Genomic DNA, 23876 nt, shown 5'->3' with positions numbered 1-23876 from the left:
GATAGATTTTAAAGAAAGACCTATAGTGTAAAAAAGTTTTGGGCCAAAATCCAATAGGAAACTGCCCAAGTACATTTTTGCCCTAATATTGCATTTTTCCTCAAAATTCCATGAAATGATTGGCAATTTCCTATTATTCTAATTTATAGTTCCTGAATTTAAAAACGGCCATGTCACAAATACCTTAAAATAAGGCCAGGTATCGGTACTCGCCCATCCCCACTTTATACATTCATCACTGCTCTCGTCACTCGCCATTAAGTTTAAGATGTTTCTTTCGCGCCTTTCTGTGATGTTTATTTTTGTATTTTATAAATGTTAGCGGGATAATTGTACTGTAGTCTTAGTGCAAGATTACTTAACCTCAAAGGAGTGATTTCCTGAAATAAGGTTGCAAATATAATTTGATTTGAACTCATTCACTGCCATTGATGGCTATAGACGTCAAAAATGAATGAATTCACATTTTTTCCCACTTTTGTTAACAAGAGTATGAAAACCTAGAAAAAAATGAATTGTACATTTGGAACAGATATAAAATTTGTGATTAATCTTGAGTTAACTAGTGAAGTCATGTGATTAATTATAATAAAAAAATTGTAATCGCCTGATGGCCCTAAAAAAAAAAAAAAAGATTATTAAAAATTAGGGGCGTCAGACAATTACATTTTTTTAATTGTAATTAATCGATTAATCACAAATTTTATATCTGTCATAAATGCATCAATAAAAAAAAATCTAGGTTTTCATACTCTTGTTAACAAAAGTGGAAAAAAATATGAAACTAATGTAATTTTTTACGTCTATAGCCGTCAATGGCAGTGAATGAGTTAAGGAGAAGTCAACCCCCAAATTTTCTTTACAATACTATTTTCTATGCAGCCCTACAAAACACGATATCCTGAATGCATCTATTTAAAGCGGCGGCCATTTTGCCACTTGCTGTCAACTGAAAATGACATCACAGTTGCTCAGGTAACAACCAATCACGGCTCAACCCAAACACCACATGACCAAATTTGTAAAATAGGCGACACGTGCTTGATAGCTAAATTCAAACAAATGAAGGTTGAGGCGGATTATGTTCAACCTTCGAGGTTCCACCGTATTCTGCATGATCGTAATCATTTTATTGCAATGATGCTGTGCCCCAGCAGTCTCGGTTATCTCTAGGTTTTATCTCTGGCTCCTATCATCCTTGTGCGGGTATAAACGCTGTTCCTCTCCACTGTTGATGATGTGACGCCTGGCTCGACATTGCTGAGGTGGCGAATTGTCGGCGGAGCGATGCCTCTGTCAAGAACGTGCTCATCCTCTGGCTCTGGCCAGCCTCTTATACATAAAATATCAAACATCTGAGGGACAATATGCTGACCTGCTGTGACCTCCACGCATGCGTCTGCACACAAGAGACAGACCCACGCACACACATACAGACTGGAAAACAGAGACATGCACAGATGAATGCAGGCGTACACGCGCGCGCATACACACACATGCACACAGTCTGCTCACATCCCCCCCCCCCCCCCCCCCCCCATTTGTACGTGCCTTGACTTTTTCCCCCATCAGCACCGCATCCCTCACATGATGTATTTGCGACATCTGGCGGCACCCGCTATATTCATGGCTACGCCGATGCCATGCGGGACGACAGCGAGAGCAAGGGGGGGGAACAAAACGTGAGACAAGAATGACTTCAAGGGAGACGTGAAAAAAAAAAAAAAAAAGAGCAGGACGGAGAGGAACAGACGTTAGGAATAGCCGGTAAATGCACTAAAGAGTAAAGCGACGTAAAAGGCGAAAGCGCGGCGATTTTCCACAGCAAAAGGCTCGGGTACCCCCTAGTGGGCGCCCGGCAGCTATTTGGTACCTCTGGCATTGGAAGGGTGCTGTGAGGTGGGGCTTTGCATTGGCCTACCATGAATCCATACGAGTCAGAGGTCAGTCTTCTTGAGTTGCGGTGACATCATGACAATGGGACACTTCTCCAGCCTCCGAATCCCAAGCTGATCCATTCTGCCCAGGCTCAGGCACCAGGCCCCTCTTTTCCCACACATTCACACCCTCTGCCAGACCGGGAGCGAGGGGAGCCAGAGGGAAGGGAGAGAGGGGTGAATGTGAAGACCTCACCCCCAGCACCCCCAATTCCATCTCCCTCGCTTTTCTTTCAGAGGCTAGATTAGAGAGATGGCTTAATTCTGTCTAATTATCCGCCCTTACCCTCTCCTCTGCTTCTCACCCTGTTTTTTTTCTTCTTCTTTTTCTTGTCCCTTTCTCCCTTCCCCCATATCTCAATGTGTGGATACTAATTAGCTGATGTGAATTGTATCTACTATACAAATAGATGGGGCAATTATGTGGGGGGGGGGGGGGGGATGATATTACTACCATTTCAAACTTGACATAATTGTACAACAATGTCGTATAAATTCAAAAAAATCCTAATGCAAACTAATAGTCGCTAGACGATGACACACATTATCGTGACATAAGGAGTAAACCGGGAAAATGATCAAAATCCCTTCCAGCGTAACACAATGGGTTTTTTTCACCCAAAAGTTATTCAAAAAACCCTGATAAACATCCTGTATGCATTCATTAAATGTTGGGGAGAAATTAAAAGGGGGGGGGGGTGGCTGGGGGTGCAAATAGATGAATCTGCGGGTGCTGAACCGTGAGTATGCAGGGGTCAACTGTATAACCTAGATTTAAAAAAAACAGATCATGATAACAACCACATTCCTTATACAAAATTCCACTCACTTAATGCTAACAAACAATGCAAATGCAATTGGCAAGCTAACACATAGCCTTAGCCTCTCGGCAACGGAAAATAAAACACACAAGTGCACATGTAGGCAGAAAATATAATACACACATCAATATATTCTTTATTATGTATGAATTTTTTTTATTTTTAGTGCAATTACTGAGTCATTCAAAGTAGTTGTATAAGTCTTCTTTGCTTTGTTTACAATACATTATATTATTAAACTGCCCTTGGTGGCCAAGTCGCAATATTTCATCTTGGTGCACAAACTGTTCAATGTTTTTGTATTTAATTACACTTTAAATATATGTTTTTATAAAGTACAATATTATAGAATGCTATTTTCATTACTACAAGTCACATGACATTTGGGGGGGGAGGGTTGTGGAGGCTGGAACAGATTCATGGTATTTCATTTCATTACAAGGGGGAATGGTAATTTGAGATAAGCGTAATTGAAGTTACAAATATGGGAAGTACAAATACTTTGTTACTTTACTTGAGTAGTTTTTTTCAGTACTTTTACTTTCCTGAGTATTTATTACGCCTACTACTTTTTACTTTTATCCATTACATTTTAACATGAGTATCTGTACTTTTTACTTGATACATTTTCAAAACAAGGTCGTTACTTTTGTTTTTAAATACATGAAAACGATTATAATACTTAACCTGAAAGAAAAATCAACCGTCAATGTATCTTGGCTCCGGCAAACATATGAAGCGTTTCGCATGGTCCCGTTCATCCCAGCTTGAGATTGGCTCTACGACACGTGATCACATGACGTGCAATTGGCTGGATTAGAACAACTCATAAATAATAGGGTAATGCGCGCCGCCACAACAGAGAATAATTGGAACTTGATAGCAAGTCAGAGTAAATTGGCCAATGTATACCCAATTTTGCTCTATTAGCTAAAATCTCTCGAATTGACATGGTAAAAATACTTCTTACTTCTACTCATCAAGTACATTTCAGAGCCTGTACTTTTTTATTAATTTATTTTTTACTTTTACTTGAGTAATTATTTGAGTGAGTACTTTTACTTTGACCAAAATTGTTTTTTTACACAAGTATTTGTACTTTTACTCAAGTAGAGAATGTCAGTACTTTTCCATCTCTGGTATTAGTGCAGCACTAAACAATACACCGTCGCCCCCACGTTCACTGTCGTTATGTAACGAGGCTACAAAGTGTATGCTTGTGTGTTTGTATAGTCACACACATATGCATTACATAAGCAGAAATCAAATTAATGAGATCATAAACTTGTGCTGAAAGTGCTAATTAGTTGCTGTGCTGAGGTTGAGGAAACTAGGCGAAGATCCCAGTGACTTGAACCATTGTTTCTTAATCCTCTTCCACACATTCATAATTCATTCCACCGTGGACCATGATACAAGCGCCACTCATTTTGTCTCCCTTGCCTTCTCTTTCGCCGAGAGAAATTGTGTGTGTGTGTGTGTGGGGGGGGGGGGGGGGGGGGGGTTTCTACCTTTTTTCACCCCTTTCCTTCTTGCTGTGAGATTTCCCTGCGATCATAATAAAATGTGCACGCGAGGGATGTTCGCATCGGGACCCAGCTGTCGGGCCACTTTGACAGCTTTATTTGCGGTGTCGCGGCTTGATCTTTCCTGTCACTGATACCAAACGCCACTGAGCATAGATTTGGCCCTCCCTCAGAAAAAAAAAAAAATCAAATAAATATGTTGGGAACTGCGCCGTGTGTGTACAGCCGAGTGAGGCTGTTTGCTACATCTGCTGTGAACTTGTTCGCCTCCACCCTCTCCCCTGCTCCACTGCAGTGATGCATCAACACCCCCGGGCCTGATCCCTTTGTAAAATGTTCTATGACACACAACCACCTACCCACACACACACACACACACACACACGGAAATAAACACAAACACATACTCATAACCTGCAAACAGAAATAACAGCAACAAACAGTAACTATCCATTCTCTTTTACGGAATATTCCCAAAGTGCCACATTTCTGCATGGAAGAGAAGATATGAAGGCAGAGGTGAAAATTTCAACTCACAGGCTAGGTTGTGACTTAGAGGAAAACAGATAGCGGGGAAGGAAAGCCAGAGGGAGGCTGATTATGATCGCTGCTGTCAGATGTGAATGCTGAGATGACAAGTGATATCAGCCGTATCTGCGTTCAGTGACATAGATCCACACGGACAGATATCAGCCCACACTGGGCCCGAAACAGAATATTTGATATACACAGCCATAACCCAACAGTATGTAAGGACATGGCACAACAAAAACACACATATCCAGATCAAATTTAGTTCATTTTGACTTGTGACAGTAATTAAAATACCCTAAAATGTCATTCTTTCACCCTGACATTTTTAATAGTACAAAAACGCAACATAAACCACGCCAGGCCAGTTGTAGGATTGCTTCCGGCTTTTAGTCCTAGCTAACCAACAACGACCATAAGCATGCATCTACACAGTAAATTCCGTAGAGTAAATTTTACTCTAAAAAGGCTATATTCGGTCCAGGTCTAAACTACAGTAAACTTTACAATTGAAAGAGAGTAAAATATATATATTTTTAAATAAATAAATAGCTCAAGGGCAGAGGAACGATCACAGAACCTTCAGGTTGGGAGATGGCCAATCAACCCGCTGAGCCCTGCCGGCCCTACTGTGTGTCAGTATATCGCTGGTGTCAGGTGGAATCCTCGTACCTCCACCAGCAATCTTATCCAACACTAAGCATGGCATAGCTCAAGTGATAGAGTGGCCGTCTCCCATGCTGAAGGTTGAGGGATTGCACTTGAACTCTTGAGTGATTTACTATATTATTTTTTTAATTATATATAATATTTTACTCTCTTCTTTAGACTGGGACAGAATCTAGTCTTTTACAGAGTAAAATTTACTATATGAAAGTTAATGTGTAACAACAGATCCTACCGATGCCCTTGGACGAGGTTTGAGAAAAGAAAAAATATGTTTTAGTGGACCCAACATTTTCCCTCCGTGCATCCATGAATAAGGGTGTTTATGAGAGTGTGTCAACGGGATGAGAGAGCAGGAAGAAAAACACTTTAAAAGCAATGTACTAGTATGCATTGTATAGAGGAGCAACAGTACAATATATGAAGAGCACTGGTAAAGATTGACCTTGAGAAGAAGAGCTGGTGGGAGGACACAATCTCAAACCTGCAGCCTCTTCTATGAGCCTGTGTAATAGGCATGGCTGCATAGGTACCAGTAAGATGGATGTGAAGGATAGCGGAAACGGAGAGTGAGGCCGACCTTGCAGAACATTGAGGGGTAGATGGAGGTTGTTTGAAATGCCTTGTGGAAGACTAACACACAGAACCCAGGCCAACTTGGTTGCAGGCAAGACCGGACACAAAAAACGGACCTTGCTCCGAAGCCCACGTGCCTTTTCAAAGAGCCTCTGACCAGCTCCCATTATTACAATTGAAAGTCAAGAAGGTCAAATCGAGTGTTATGAGTCCAGACAGGAAGAGACAGCAAAAAAAAGCAGTCTCAACAGCGATCTCAATGTCCGCACTTCTGATTGTCAGTGGCATTCATAAAGATTGACATGTAGTGTAACAATAAGTCAAACAATAGCACTCTGTGTTCAGTCCTCTGTAAAGGGTAGAGTCGTTTCCATAATGTCACGGAAGACAGACATCTTAAAAGAAGATTTTTCAAGCCAAGCCAGGTTATGCATTAAAAATAGAAAGAAATATATCCAGTGGCAAATTTAATTATTAGCAGTCAGTGCAAGAACAAGAGACAAAAGATGTTGAAGAAAACAAATATATTCCTGCAAAATCAAATTGACCTCAGAATTCCAATAATCTGCCATTATGCTTCTTTTTTTTCTTTATTCTGTTACATGTATTATTGTTGTCTCTGTCTTAAAAAAAAAAAAAAAAACTTTCATGGAATTAACACTCGAGCTACTGTTGTTGGACAGATTTTGCTAATGGAAATAACTATGTATATGTACACAATAATGTTAAGCAGACTTACAATGTTAATGGTGACACATGTCATGATGGTTGCTCATTAAAAGGGAAGACTAAAATGTTTTGACAATAATATGTTCTATGCAGCCACACTAGTCTAGTATTCTGGTTAATATTGTGTTAGTGGAATATGAGTTAAACAGAAAAATCCAGCCATTTTATCCATCTCAGGGGGCGGCCATTTTGCCACTTGCAGTCAACTAAAGATGATATCAATGTTGCTCTGGGCTAAAAAAAAAAAAAAACTAAACAATCACAGCTCAGCTTTAGAAAACAGGTTAGTCGTGATTGGTCATGTTAAGTCGACACCAAGTGGCAAAATGTCCGCCCCCTGAGATGGATAAAAACGGCTGGATTTTGCTTCATAACTCATATTCCACAAACGTAATATTAATCAGAATTGAGGTTGTGAGGTCACATAGAACATATTATTGTCGAGAAATGTTTAAGTTTGACTTCCACCTGATTTGGACTTACATGCTATAAATGGTCTTTCAAAACGTTGCACATCTTGATAAAATGGAAATATAGGCACATAATGGCATTAAATACAGTGAATGCCAATATATATATATATAAAAAACAGTAAACAAGTAAACAAACAAATCTTAAAGCGAAAAGAACATCATAACAGCAGTATAGCTGAATCACACAATTGTAACCTTAACCTCGACAGGCATTCATTTCCTTTCAGAGTGGACTCAAAAACACACTTTCAAGGCTCTTACCCATCAACATCACAGGTGAGCCTGGAGCGCGTTCCCTCTTTTGAAACAAGCGCTGAGGAGGTGAGAGGCCTTATAGTCGACAAAGCAAAGCCTCTGATCAAAGACTCGGCAAAAATATGAGCAAAGCATGATGGCGTTTCTAAGAGTGACACACAAGAGTGGCGAGGCAAGAGCAGGTAAATAATAAGAGTATAAGAGAAAGAGCAGAAAGAGATAAGTGCAAAGGTAACGGTGCCAGAAAGGGAGGAGAGGAGAGTGCAAACACACACTTGCCATTTTGCTACATATGGGCAGCTTACTTGTCACTACACTAACAGCACGTTGCCGGCTTGGAACCGATCATTTAATACTAAAAGTAAAAGGCTTTGTTACATCAAAATTGGATTATTTTTCAACATGCGCATCAAATACTTTTAGTTTGCTTCTGATGATGGTGCAGTAACACAACTACTAACACAGGCGACACAGCTGATGTTCCAAAAACATGTAAAAGCTAAATATGTTGAATAGTTACATTGATTTTATGTAGTTTAATGTTTTTAGTTCATTTTTTTTTCAAGGAAAGGCAATTTTTAGAGTTAGAACAACGATGGTTACCGTTCCAACCTAGGCTATTGTGGCACACTGTGTCATAGATCATCGGGTGTGCCATGGGAATTCTACCATCTTCCTTAAATTTGTCAGAAAAATATTCATTTATTAATTACAAATATATATTTTTCATCTATCAATGCCAGTTACATGTAGTGTCATAATATAGAACTGAATACATGGCTTACCTGCAAGTACATCAGCTTTGCGTTCAATTGTTTAGGCACAGATTTCATGCTGAGTAAATAATTTTTTTAAATAAAATGAGACTAGATCATGTGTCTAGTGTTGATACATGTTTATATGATACAGTTTGGTTTTCTAATGTAAAATATATGCCTTGCTTCAATAGTGGTTGGGGTATATATACACCGTGTTTGAATATACCCAATTACAGTGAAATTTGTGTGTAGGGTTCATTTTTGATAAAATTCAACAACAAAAATTGGAAAGTCACAAACATTTTAAAGAGAAAGGCAAAAAGGAAAATATGTCACATAATCAAATCTAGTTCTGTTTGAATGTTGTCGGAATTTTGATAAATAAAATCTAGTTTTTCAGATATTCATATTTAAAATTATCTAAAATTTCTTTAGAAAGATCCTGTATAGATACCTAAAAATGAAGAAAGTAAAAAAAAAAAGGGGGGGGGGGGTTTGCAGTGTTTTTTTGTTTCCATTTAAAAGACATGACTGTGCTGTGGTGAGAAGCTGCAGTTTTAGACTTTCTGTATTTGTCAAGACAAGTGCCAAGACAAGTGCACCCTTGTGCTTACCTGTAATGGCACAAGCGCACGCTATTTCACTTTGGGGTGGGGAAGGCTCCGAGTAGGTCTGAGTGTTAGAAGTGATTGCATGCGTGCTCGACATGAGAGAAAAAGAAAGATGATAAAGGAAGGCGGGAGGAAAAAAGTGAAAACAAGTGTAGCGGGAGCTTGTGAACAAAAGAAGTGTCTTCCAGTATAAAGATGACCACATTACAATATGAATCCAGGACCTGGGGCACTCCGGGCACTTAAAAAGCCCCTTAAGTCAAGTGTCAACTATTATGTGCCATCAGCGGCGACACAGGGTCACAGAGCAAGACAGCCGAGGTCACCCTCTGTCTCTACATGCACCATTAAACAGTCCCACATGGTACGAAAAGGACTGGCTGTCATTTGGAGATAAGAGCATGTACAAGGCTCTTTACAGAACAGTTGCTATTGTCCACATGTGATATATTATGCTTAACCAGTCAATATCTGGAAGTACTCAAAAGTTACATAGAATGCAAAGGGAACAACAGTCACAAATTGAACTCCCTGGAAAGTGAAAATAAATATATCTTGTTAGGGGTGCACCGATGGATTGGCCGGCCGATTTATAGGCCCTGATTTTCTTAATTTTGGGGGATCAGTGATCGGCCGATCCCTTAAAAATAAACCGATGTTTTCCACCTTTTCTCCCTAGTCTGAAAAAAATCAGCCTCTTATGTTGAGTTGACTAATAGTTTTTTTTTTTTTTTTGGGAGAGAATTACTTTATGAGCAGTCAAAACGACCCATTTGTATTATTTTACAGATATTTTTCAATAATTTATAAAACAAGATTGGAACGCTGTACGTGTATGCTGTTTGTTATGAAAAAAGTCAGGATCGACAGGTCAGATTTTTTTTTTAAAGATTGGGGATCGGTGATCGGACGGAAAATTGTGATTGGTGCACCCCTAATATCTTGTCATTTTGAAACACAGAACATTGGGGGGGTGGGAGAGGGGGATTGCTGAGTGGTGGCTAAAATCAGATTTATATCTGGATTATATTTGTCGTTTGTCGCCAGAGAAAAGGAGTGCGCATACCACCCGGCAGAGGGTGTATGTGGATTTTGGGGTCACAGGCCCAAGTATGGAAACCTCCGAAATTCCTAATGGCCATTTTGCCCCTGTGCATGTACTCACAGCCAACAACGAGGCGCTCTAAAGCACAATGTGTTATTTACAAGGTGGCGGAAGAGCTAGATAGCTAAGTGCACGTCACAACTGCACCAGATAACTGCTCATGTGAGGTAACTCCTGCCGGACTCCAAGATGTGACAAGCAGCAATAAATGAAAAAAAAACACTATATATCCCTACAATTGTATACTTCTGAGTCTTTGCACGTTTGCAGCAATTGTCTTGAAACATAACATATGCACATATTGTCACCAGCTATAAAGTGTTCACTGTTAAAAGTAGATTTTAATTGATGGTCATATTTTTTGTTCTTAATATTACCCTGCCAGCCCCTGCAAGTGAGATAGATTGGATAAGTCAGTCGGAATTATGGCAAAACAGGAGAGCTGCCAATCAGCACTATGAGAGCACGCGCTTTTGGTTTGTGCCAGTGCATGAGCACACAAACGTGCACGTGTGCGCGTGTGTTTGTGTGTGTCACTATTGGGCTGACAGCTGGGCTTGTTCAAGAGGCTTACTGAGCATTCTGCCTGTTTGGGAATCAAAAACCTGTGTCAACAGCGTCCTACAAAGGATGTAAACAGCCAGAGTCAACATGCTTTAGTTCATATATGACTGCAGGGAGCCTCTATTGTATGATGTGGCATTAGAGACAAAGGAATTCTCAGATCATAATTGCACTGGTCTTAGGTCAAAATGGTAAATGACTTAGAGAGAGCGTGTGTAGGAGCTGCGGGGTTTGTATCAAATGTGTGTACATGTGTGCGTGTGTGTAGACAAGCGTGTCAGTCCATCAGCATGTCGGCGTCACAGCTCTTCACTAAGTCCCAGATTAACAGTGACAGGCAGAAATCCCTCTAATTATCTCTTCCTGGACCACATGCAAATGGGAAAGACGAACGGAGCCCTATGATTGGCTGGCCCGTCCTGGGCAACACAGACACTCTAATGAGCATGACGGCAGGATACAACCTCATGATGTACCACCAAAACAGACTCTCACCATCACATGGCCTCCCTTCACATGCACACATCCAAGAGTCGAAGTGCATTAAGGGACCACAAACCAGCATTAGTCAGTCAAATTGGAATTAGAAATGTCAATCACAAAAATATCAGCCTCTTTTGCATATTTAGGACAACTGAATTGCTCTGTGATAGGACGTAGTTAGTTAAATGCCAGGTTGCAGACGAAGCATCAAGGGGAGTGGAACATTAAAAGTAAACAATAGGAGATTCACCCAATACTGTGCCATCATTTCTAAGAGGTAAGGGAGTTGTCGTTTCTCAAAGTTAATTTGATAAGTCTCTTTGTCGAGCAATCCCCACCATCTGCCAACAAATGTCAGTTTTCTACTATAGTGTAGAAATCCTACCATAGAACTGCCTTAATCCATAAACGTTCCCCATTGAAATGATTGTAAATACCATTAATCCACTCCAGCCTCCCCCACAAAAAAATAAAAAATAAAAAATTACTAAAAAAAATAACACTATGTAGTATTGCAATTTATAAAAAAAACAAAAACATTTATGAACAACATATTTATATCCTGATTAATTAATTAAAACTCCTTACTGAGTGTGCAACTTGGCCACCAGGAGCAGTATAATACAATCATGCAGACACAAATGAAGAAGACTTTCAAAACTACTAAAAGTAACCCAGTAAGCAGCAATAATATTAGTCATTTTTTGGAAAGAATAAAAAATGTTCGCAAAGGAACAAGACTAAATTTGGTATGTCTGTTCATTTCTTTCGCATGCCAAATTACAGTGACAGTTTCCCGCAGAAGGCTATTATGACTGTGAAGCTATACAAATGTTTAATCTCATAACATTACGTTTACATAACTCATAGATAACCAACTGTGAAATCAGGATAATAGTTCAAGTTATTAGTTCGAGAGTAAACTTCAACTGGGAGTGTCACATACAGTTTGAAGCCACTTTTTTTGAGGAACTGTTAACTATGGCATATGGTTGCTTGTTGTGAAAGGTTGAGTTCACTGCCACCATCGTATCACAAAATTTTGCTTAAGTCAATGAGTCAAAGCAAGAAAACATCCAAATGACAGCTCGTATTGTGGAGGAAAAAAAGTACTTTGTGTAACTTGTATCTCAAGGCACAACTGTACGTTGTCAAAAGGCTCCGTCATCACGGGGATTTTGAAAGGTAAAAAACACTTGGAATATGGCGTAATAGAAAGTGCTGCACTCAGCTAAAAAGTCAACTCAGTAAATCAACCGGAAAGATGGCAACCAAGTCTGACCATGTCTTTCTTCAATCACCTCCATGTAAAGTTGGTCAAAACTGCCAACTGGCTCCAAAGGCAAAATATGGAATTATTTAGCTGAAGTAGCTGCTGGAAACAAGCAAAAGAGAAACATTTTCCAGAATCTCATGAAAAAAACAACAGTCAGATAAATGAATATAATGTATAGGAAACTTTGCAGTGACTCAAATGGATTATTAGAGAGTGCAGCTATGTGGTCCATGTGCTGGCCTAAAAATGATGCATTGTAATAATGAAAGAAAATTATACAATTAAGCAATCCCCCAAATTATGTTTAAAAATACAGGCAATACATTTACAGTATTTTTTACAAGCTAATCTCTTACAAACACCAAAATTAAATGTTCCATAATAGTATTAATATATACTGTAGATATAATAATTGAAATGGGTCCAAAGGCATTGCCAAATCATGTTTTGTTTTGGTTTTCTCTTTTTTCCATTATTGTCTGCTCACAAGGTTGTGTAGTGAGGAATGCAACAGATTCAGAACAGAACACTTTTTATGTGAACTTCAACATAATGCTAACAAAGAATCGTTCCCTCCACCACAGTCAAATACTTGTGAGAGGCACATATTTTATTCTACTGTGTGGAACACTTTCTTTATCTTTGAAATTCCAAACCCCCTAGAGTATTTGGGGAGCCTTGGGACTTGCCATTTTTAATCAAAAACGGGTGCTTTTGTCTTGTCCCTGTTCCATCCAGCATTTCTATTCATCCTCTGAGGGCTTTGCAGTAGATTAAATGGCATTTTCATTTAGCTCTGATAGTACACTGTCTCTCTCCAGCAATTCATCCATCCACGCTTGGAAGTGAAACTACCGCAGAGGTGGCTGTTCATGCAGCGAAAAATCTCAAAATCACAATATTTACAGCAACAGACTACATGCACATGGCCGGAGCGATCCAGCTGAGGAGCTTGTTATATTGTATATTCATCACACTACACTTAACAGCAACTTTTGAAATGTAAAATGCTATGTGACTATTGTAAACCCCAAGGGAGTGTAGATGGAAGCAATACGGTTAAGATATTATTAGGGTGTAACACAACCAAAAATAGATGAGAAAAGTATTTTTGCATAGCACTGCTATAAGAATCCAAATATTTTATCTGTCAAGTTCGATTTGAGCGGCACGGTAAACTACTAGTAAGCACATTAGCCTTTAAGTTCTGAGGTTAGAATCTACCACCCAGCCTTATAGACATTGAAAGAATTGTAGCGTACAATTCAGGATTTGACCAAATAATTTTGCAGTAAAAAAAAAAACATTCAAGAGTTATGAACCGATACCAGGTATCTGTATCGGTGCCGATACCAGCCTTATTTTAACTCATTCACTGCCATTGACGGCTATAGATGTAAAATAATTCATTTGAACTATTTCTAGTTAGTTTTATTTTTTTCCACTTTTGTTAACAAGAGTATGAAAACCTAGATTTTTTTATTGTACATTTAGAACAGATATAAAATGTATGATTAATTGCGAGTTAACTTTTGAAGTCATGCGATTAATTACAATTAAAAAAATTAATCGTCTGACGCCCCTAACTTTTAATAATGTTTTTTTTTAATTAGGGGCATCAAGCGATTATTTTTTTTTAAATTGTAATTAATCACATGACTTCACTAGTTAACTCACGATTAATCACAAATTTTATATCTGTTCTAAATGTACAATAAAAATGTTTTAGGTTTTTATACTGTTGTTAACAAAAGTGGATGAAAGTGAAACTAATAGAAATACTTCAAAATAATTGTTGACGTCTACAGCCGTCAATGGCAGTGAATGAGTTAAGGTATCAGTACTCATGAAGGTTGCTGATACCAGGATTGACCGCCCTCTTTTGATCGGGAACTAAAGGCATACATGTCTGACAGATGTCCATTAAGATGCAGTTGTAAGGAAAAAATACTACTGTATATTGATATATACAGATCTTTGTTTAAAATTGCCTGTCATTGATTTTTTTTTTATGTTTCAAAAGTACTAGTGGTATCAGTAACTACTCAAGAGTTAAATACTCATACTGGTATCAGTCCGAAAGAAAAAAGTAGGAAAAATTACAGAAAGCTACAATCTTGACCCCAGCGACTATCTTCACATCATCACTTGTGAAGTGAAGTGTTTTGTTGTGTTTTTGTTTAGCCATTAACACTAAAATCCTTCAAGAATGAGGATAGGGCAGCATATTGTCGGAATTGTGTTTGCTGTTACACTGTGACGTGACAGATTCAGGCAATAAGACGGCAATAGTCAATCTAGTGTGACGTCGCTGTCTTGTGAAAAACACTTATATCCTTTTTTTTTTTTTTACACTTTTGGGATGTTTGCATTCAGTTTCATTTCATAAACATAAACATGTATTAAAAAAAAAAGACAAAAATCATAAGTGTTTTTCACAGGACAGCGACAATATACAGTAAACTCGGTGAAAATGTATTTCAACACAAAAGACCTGACTTTTTTCCATTACATGCCATTGCCATTCATACAGCAAAATGACCTGGAAAAAAGGTTGATAAATCCTGGTTTTAATCTCATAGGCTAGTAGTCGTAATTGTATTTTCATGTTCAAATACATTGAGCGATGGCATTGCCAAGAAGCATGCCAAAATATAGTGGTCGACTATTATACACATCTGGCAGCCTCAGATAAAAAATATTTGTACCGCAACGTGACCAAAGGCAATTCAATGGTCAGCACTCGTGACAAATGCTTCATGTCTCCATAATGGTTTGACCATGACCACTCTCTGAGAAGACAGATTTGCTTTGACCTGCCAGCTCGTTTTTAGAGGGTCAACACAAATATTTCAAAAGTATCCTACTGAGGCCTGATGCCAGAGGTGAAAGAAGGTAAGGAGGTTGTGAAATAAATATGACAAAGGGGAAAGGCAGAGGCCGAGAAGAGTTGGGTGCGGAGGAGTAGAAAGTACGGCCTCTGCCTGCCTGCTTGCTTGCTGGATGTGACTTTCACAGCCTGCTGGTGGGTTGCGTGGAAGCCATCACATCTGTGACTGGCCGTATGATTAATGAGCCTCTCAGACTGTCTGTGCAGTCTGAGGCAGGCCGTGGCCTTATCCCAGGCATCGTTGATTTATTCGCCTTTGAAGCAAACCTCCAAATATAAGAGAGAACGACCACAGATACATGTACGCCCGTCATGACGTGCACGCCGTGTACGAGTTGGTGCGGCGCCAGTGTGTACACGCAAAGGCTTGTCAAGCTCTCCGGCACCTGCTTACATCTAATGAAAACCTCAATGTGACAGTGTTGTCCAGGCCCGGGTGAATACAAAACACTCTATGTATAAGCAGGCAGACTAAAAATGTATTCTGTCTCCATCAACACAAACTCTCATCCCGAACTGTCAGTCAGTGGAGGGGACGCACAGGCAAGGGGATGGACCAGACAAAAAATAAATAAAAAAAAGAAGGCCTTCCTCAATGACACATCACATTCTTCTGATTTTCTAAAGTGAAAAGCCTATTGAATTTCTGCCCTTGTAAGACTGAAGATTGAGAGGCAGATCATGGCTCCTTGTTTCTTTGGCAGTCATAAAATGTCTCTCTGGCTAACCTTGAAGCACCTAACATGTCGCCAACCAACTGTTCAGAATGCTAAGTAAGCATCACATATGAAGTCAGATGAATTAGCCTAGTGACAATATTCCAAAAATGTTTCTACCATGTGGCCCTGTTGGGGTAAATGTCATCAAATATTAAATGAATATATGCAACTGCAGTGCGAGTGGTCAGATTGGTTGTACCTTGTCACCAGAAGTAGGAGGCAAAAACTTTACTCAAGTAAGAGTACCATTACAATAATAAGACTCAACCTAAGTAAGAGTGGGTGACCATATTTTAAATTTCCAAAAAAGAGGACATTGAGCTGAACTTGAGATACTCAGAGTTTACTCAAAAAGCAAAAAAAAAATCATAACAAATGAATAAATAATTAAATAATGTAACATTCTAAACCCAACTTTATTTTTTCTCTAGTAATTGGCTTTTTTTTTTAATGGAGGGAAGCGGGGATCGAACCCCAGCTATAACCACATATCTAGTTTGTAAGCACAGAGTGCCAACACAGCTTAGGACCTTGATTGAACACTCAGTAAGTACCCTCGCGATCCACAGTCTACCAGTCGCCGTAACAACACGATGTACTCCACCTCCTATTTGTCCAGCAATTTAAATCTGACATTTTAATCAATTTATTACAACAACAAAAACGGACATCCCGAGAGGATGTAAAAAAGTGGACTTTTGGTTACACTTAAGTATTCGCCAGTAAATGGCGCTTTGACCAATTCTGGAACTAACAGACTTTGACAGCTACCGTACATAGTGACATTTCGAGTGGACTGAACACTAGTTTTTGTCCGTTAAATACAGAGTCTACTAGTTTCAGGTCTGTAAAATCGAGCTCCCACTGTATTAGTTTACCAACAACATCAGCTATAGGCACTTGAAACCTGCAGTGTAAATAGAATTAGAAAAATCAAGCCAAAATGCAAATTGGCGCATCCTCGCAAACACGAGACCCCAAGTCGCACACACTCACTCATTCTCTGAAGCGTTAAGTAAGCCCGTTAAACCAAACACACAGCATCTCCCCAGGTTGATCAGCATCCGCCGAGAAAGACGAACACTTTGACATATTTGTTTTTATTTTGTTCCCTGGGAAAAAGGCCCTGCCATATGGCAGCGCCACGGAACAGATGGCGGTTGCCCACTTCCTCAAAGCGCGCACGTCTATCGTGGCAATTTAAGGAGCTGCTCAAGCACGAGAACGCCACAGATTGGCATTTTTCCACAAAACGGCTATTGTTATGGAGCTGAGCGACAACAATGGGGTTAAGGCGATGCAGACTTAGTGCGGTGAATGCTGCTCTCGTATTGCAGCTGTTAAGGTGCACAGTAAAATGATGACGACAAAGTACAAAACTGGTCCAACCGTGCATGGTCTTTAGGCTTCAGAGAGGTGTTGGAAAGGTTAAGCATTAATGTCCTTGGATAATATAAGGTGCTTATGATGGAGTGGAAGAGCTGCCCTTTGACACATGTAGCTTCATCTCTCATTGCTGGCCAATTCTTATCAACCACAACCTTCACCCTTTGGCACACACAGGCAAAGTGGTTAAAGTCACCTTGGCATTTGAAAGCCTCTTGTACCCAGTCATACTTATTTCATTCAAGTTTATGATTTTTACAGGAATGCAATGAAAGATGACATCACAAGGTAACATCTTTGTGTTAGCTGCTTCAACAAAAGTAACTAAGTAAGAAAAAAGTAAAAAGTTAAGATTTTGTCAAGAATGAATTTGATAACTTCATTATTTTTCTTGTACAATTAACTCATTCACTCCCAGCCATTTTCACTGAAGCAACTCCCTTCGCTCCCGGCTCTTTTACTGGGTTTTGACTGATTTTGCAAGGCCCACAGAGTATTGTGTTGTATTGCCATAAAAACATGGAAGCTACCAAAAGAAAGGTTAGTCTTTTAGCAATTAGCATTAGAATATAGCTAAGTTTCATCATTATTCGAAAATCTGTATAGAACTGTGGGTAAATTCAACATGGCCCTGGTTGACCTATTTTGCTCTGCTGCCACCTGTTGGCCGTTTTTATAGTAACTAGCATTTCTTCAACCGTTGAGAGGCTGCATCAAAGCCTACTGTATGCTCTAGCATAAAAAAACATAACGTAGAAATACATCTTTGGGGAACTTAAAACATCTCAAATAGAACGTATCTATACGTTTTTGGGAGCACATGAGTTAAACGCATTAAAAACAAATTTTTCTACTTGCTGTCGACTGAAGATGACATCACCTGTGCTGAGGAAGTAGGTAACGACACGCACTTGTTTTCTGGGTTTTGGTCAGCTTTTTGCTACTGAAAATTGCAAGTATCTCTTTAAGTGATATTCTACATAAGCAATCAAGTAATCAGACTTTTTACTATTTTTGACTCATGTTATTGTTTCTTTACGTGAAAGATCTGAATGGTTCTTTGGTCTATGTGTTGCTCACTAAGCCACCCAGCAAAGGCAGTCTTTCAGCCAACCATTTTGTCTGGAAACAAGCCATCTAAGAAAGTTAGTCCACCCACAAGCCATCTATCTACACACTCACGCACCCGTGTAGCAGGAAGCCAGGTCAGCCCAGTCAGCCGGGCTACCCTGGGGGTCCTGAGGTGGTATTAATCAGTCTGGTTTCTGCTGAAAAGCTCAATCTGCGGATGATGGATGAGCCATCATGCTGAGGGAACTGAAGTGACGGGTGACAAAGAAGGACACACACACCTGAATAAATCCACTCCCCATCCTGTCTAACCCCAATGCTACACCGTCAAGGTAGCAGGGTGAAAGCGTGTGTGTGTGCGTGCATGGAGGGATAAGTGTCTCAGCATGTGTCCTGCTCTGCTAATGAAGTCATCTGAACAGTGATTTAACAGCCCCGGTGTAAAAGCCTACCGCCCTTAACTCATAGCCTTGCTCTATTAGAATGTGATATAAACCCTGGGCACAATAACTGTCCTGCCACTGTAACAATATATAGGAGGCCACCGGCCAATGGGCCACATTGCTAACTTACACAGTCTGGGGAACAAATTATTAGCTCTATATAAGAAAGGGAAGTCATTCAAGGTGAATAAAACTTGTAAAATGGACAATATCAAGTATCATGAGGAGGCCTGTTCTCACAAGAACTCAAAATATATTTTTAGGATGTTTTTTGGGAGGTACGGGTTGATTCCAATGCTAAGTTTTGGAAAGGCTTTCCTAAAATGATTGAATGAATGAATTTTATGCTGTTTTGGGGTCCAGGGGCAACTTTTTTTTTTATTATTGTGTGAAATAATTAACATTTGCACAACATCTGTACATAGATTCATATATTTTTTTTTACCAGCAATATATTTATTGACACCACCCCCCTCCAACAAAAAACAAAAAATCAACAACTTACAAAAAAAACAAGATTGTTCTCATGACATAGGAATTGTCCTGGCTAGCTAAGATTATTGTCCAACATCAAGATTGCCCTTGATTGTAACATAAAAATTGATTCATATATTTAATTGGTAATGTTAACATTACTAAAGGGTAAGTCAAGCCAAACATTTTCAGGTAACGACCAATCACAGTTTTCCGAAACTGAGCCCTGATTGGTCATTACCTGAGCACTGGGAAAATGTGATGTCATTTTAAGTGGCAAAATGGCCGCCCCCTGAAATGGACAAAAATTAATAGATTTTGCTGCTTAACTCACAAACACAAACACAAACACAAATACAATTTTTGGTTATACGACATGACACTTTTGATTGGATGTTATATCTACAACATTGTTTACCTGCAATTCCGATTTTCGATCCATAGAAAAACTATTGGCAGACTGTCAGCCAGTCATGAAAACTAGTTGCAGAACCCGCACAAAGCACAGCAGTTCTAGCGGTCGGACGTGTCACTCAATGTGCAGCAATCCTTAGATGCTTATTGAGCTGATGTTTCATGAGATATGGTAATGTTATGATTTTATTCGCAATGGATATTCAGCCTCTGAAGATTCTGGCTGAATTCCTAACAGTACAACTTCAAATGCATGCTTTTTTTCCCAGGAAGGATACCTTAATAAAAAGATGTCTGGCTTGGTAAAGGTAAAGTTCTGCAAAATAGACCTGTTCAAAAGTACAACTCGGATATGAAAACCCTTTGGACACAAGGTCACACCGGTCGGATTGTGTGAAACAGCGTTTGTTGTGAAGCCCCTGAGAACACAGTCAAGGTTACTTGAGTCTGCATTTAAATAGAGAATGTTATTATTGTCTGTGGGAACAAACAGTGAATCATCCGACATCAACATATCATCCCACGAATAGCCTTTCCTTTGGACCTTCTTTCCAAGTCAGAGACTTCTTACAGTTTACATGATGCCAGCCGTGGAAACTAACTTCCATGCTCTTTGAGAGCGTTTCAGCCAAAGTCGATGCCATTGTCTAAATCCTCTGTTTATGACTTATTTGGTTCAGGTGAACAAATGGCCCAACTGTTTAACATAGAGCAAAACAAGCTACATGTCAAGAGAGAATGTCATTGTGTGTGTATGAAGAAGTGAGAGAGGCCTAAAGAAGACAAAGCTCATCACAACACAGCACCGAGCCGCACACTTCACCCTTATTAAACCCGTGTCCTTGGCAGATGCAGAGCTTGCCCTTTGTTAGCAAGGTGTGTGTGTATGTGTGTTTTACAATGGCGGTGATTTAGAATGGATTGAGCGTAGGCGTGGAGACAAGGTGCAGTAGCCCCATGGCTCCCTGATCGCTGGCAGCGTGACAGCTGGGAATGGAGAGCAGGGAACAGCCTGAAGTATTGCCATCTAATATGTGTCACATACCTGCATAAATATTTATGCCCGTTTCAGCGCAAGAACAGGAAAGGACAAGGCGGGTGAGGAGGATGGGGCACCATCAGTGGACATCGGGCGAAGTCAATCAGATGACGGCAAGATCTAAGCTTTTTAAAATCCTCTCAGCAAGTTTGTCTGGTTATGATGGCTTGCATAGAGTTTAAGCAGGATGGTAAAACTACTAATAAGCATGTCAATGTAACAGTGCAAACCACCAGTTCATGAAGTACTGTATGAACATTTCAATGAAGATATACAAAATTAAAAACATTCTCCATTGTTATCTACAACATTAACCAATCAACAGATTATAACAACTCCGTCCTCCATTGTGGTTGGTAACTCAACTGAAAGGAAAACCGGGGCAGGGTAAGCTAATGTTAACAGACTTTTGACATTTACACACAAAGGATGCCAAATCTCCAAGGAGCCACCAGCAGTGGCATAAGTCACCCAAATACAGTGCAAAGTTGATAGTATTCCAATCCAATCCAGTACACTTTATTTCTATAGCACATTTTATAAAAAAGGATTTCCAAAGTGCTTCACATTGAGATCATACACAAAAAATCTACTAAAACCAACTATAAAAATTTAAAAAACATTCAATAAAATACCTAAAAATAATAAGTAAAAAAAAAAACATTAAAAATAATTTATAAATAAATAAACACACGAAAATAGGACCACACAATTCACGCTGAACTAAAATAAAAGCCAAGGAATAAAAGTGGTTCTTAAGACGTATTAAGTATTGACCCAACATCCTTGGAACACAGCACAACATGACAGAAATAGTATGTAGTTTTGCGAATGTCAAAATAAAACGCCAAGTGGAATACGAGTCACCGTTTAACGCATGCAAACTACTAGGCCTACTCCAAAACGACAGATAATTGTGCCAAACCTTTAGCTTTGCTTAGAACAGTGGTTCTCAACCTTGTTGGAGGTACAGAACTCCACCAGTTTTCGATGTACACTTCCTTAGTGTGATATCCCCCCCCCCCCCCCACCACCACCAATTCAAGACATAGTATAGGGTGTACTGGTGAATAAAATGAACAGGGAGAGTAGCCTTTTTTATGGAATATATCTCCCTTCACTTTGAATTCAGAAAGAGTTGTGTTCTTGTATTTCCCATCTAAGTGTTCCTTTAGCTTTGCTAGATAGCTAGTTGTGCTGGACTAGAATTGCTCAAATGTGCAACTCAAACCTATGGGGGTGGCATGGCTCAATGGTAGTGGCCGTCTCGCAACCGAGAGGTTGTGGGTTCTATCCCATGCCATTGTGACCACATCGAAGTATCCTTGAGCAAGATACTGAACCCCAGTTGCTCCCGATGCTATGTCATCAGTAGGTGAGTGAGTAGTCGAATGTAAAGCGTTTTGACGGTCTTGTTAGGTGGAAAACTGCTATATAAATGAAGTAACCTTTACCATATATTTATAAACAACCACCAATGTTTTTTTTTAAGATATAACCCAAGAGCAGTTGATGCAATGAAAACAGTAGAGGCCCCATAATTGAACCCAGTGGCACACCGTACATTCCGTTATACATGTGAATTGATATTGCGCATATTCGCCCAACCACTTTTTTTTGCTTCACATAGTTAGTATAATAAGATTACAATAATTACACAAGAAATCACATGACAAAGCACCAAATTCCCTGAAACCCAGGCCAAGCAATGTAGCGTGATCACCTGAGACTGAGTCACCGAACCTAGGCTTCACTGGCTTAGAACATTTACAATATACATGTACAAACATATAGTTCACGTTCAGTGTCAGAATCAGCATCTTACCTGTTGGCCAGCAGCGTTTTGAAGGTGATTGGACACATGTCCTGATACATTGGCAGCAGTCTTGGCCACTCCCACGCCCACTCAACCATTGCAACCTGTCGATGAATGAGTACGGAGTGTTGTTCGCTATGAATCAGGGTTAATAGCATCACTGCATTGCTGCTACAGCTGGGATCCACGAACAAAAAAGAAGGGAGGGTCCCAAGTGCAGGCCACCAAACATGCACCAGGCCATTTATCATATCCGCAGAAGATGTTTTTTTTTTTATTCCAATAAGACAGGAATTAATTTATAAATCCATTTGAGGGGATGTCGTCATTATTTATAGAAAGATAAATCAATTTTGGGGAGGGAGTCGTTAGTCTTCCTACGCTTCTGCTTTTGTTTCTCTCTCCCTTGCTCTAAAAGCGCCACAACACCAGCCATTCTTTTCATCGTCTTTTTTTTTTTTAACACAACATTAACACACTTGGCACCGGCACCAGATTGGTGGAAGCAAATAAAAATCAGTGTTTTGATTGCCAAAATGTCACTCCTAACTGCAGGCTGAGCTTTATTGACAAAAGGAGGAGAACTCCATCCATTCATCCATCCTCTGTCTGATCATTCTTCATGGGAGATTGATGGATGTAGCTTCGCCCCCTCCTGCCTCCACTCTATTTGACAAACTACATAGGCGTCTAAAGTGGAGAAGTCGTGTTAATCATTCTCTTAATAAGGTGTTTCTATGCAAAGCTATTCAGCCTCGTGTAATAGGTTGAAAACAGGACAATGTTTTGCAATATAAACAGCTGTGTGCAAATTGGAAATTGGGGAGAAATATTTGTGCGTGCACATGTGCAGTGCACACACAAATATTTCTCCCCAATTTTGTTATTAATTCATCAAAAGAATTAGATGACCAATATGTTGTGAGCTGTACACATTTTCTGGGAGTCTCCGGTTGCCATCTTTGCTATTAGCAGATGAAAAGGAAATCTCTTGAAATGAATGAATTTTGATGGCCTGTTAACATAGTAACCCAAAAAACAAATTCTAAAACAAATTACTACATTCAAGCACTGTGAGTTGAAAAAATACTCATCTCTTTAACTGTGATGTCAAAATAGCAATAATTTAACCTCTGCTTACTAACCTGATTCATCTTCTTTCTGCCAATTCGGTCAAACTGCTCAAGGGGGTTGAATTTGGTGACACGCAAACGATCACTGACGTCGAATCTCACCACACAAGGCGCATCACAGAGCAATTCACCACTTAATTTGGACATCAGCAAATCCTGCGGACCAGACAGAAGTAACAT

At 39.6% G+C, this 23876-nt stretch overlaps 1 protein-coding gene across 2 annotated transcripts in view; it reads right to left on the bottom strand.

Annotated features, from left to right (window-relative positions):
• Positions 1-23876, bottom strand: part of kiaa0825 (KIAA0825 ortholog) — a 124936-nt gene that overhangs the window by 51270 nt on the left and 49790 nt on the right. For both annotated transcript variants that reach the window (XM_086076597.1, XM_086076598.1), the window contains 2 exons: positions 23709-23852; positions 22573-22667 (listed from right to left, as the gene is read on the bottom strand). In XM_086076597.1, the coding sequence (XP_085932723.1) occupies positions 22573-22667; positions 23709-23852 (239 nt within the window). The remainder of the gene's footprint in view (positions 1-22572; positions 22668-23708; positions 23853-23876) is intronic.

This window comes from Leptonotus elevatus, chromosome 5 (assembly GCF_054856555.1).
Source record: "Leptonotus elevatus isolate MCC_2025b chromosome 5, RoL_Lele_1.0, whole genome shotgun sequence".
Taxonomy (NCBI): domain Eukaryota; kingdom Metazoa; phylum Chordata; class Actinopteri; order Syngnathiformes; family Syngnathidae; genus Leptonotus; species Leptonotus elevatus.
This window is presented reverse-complemented; position numbering and strand designations above follow the sequence as displayed.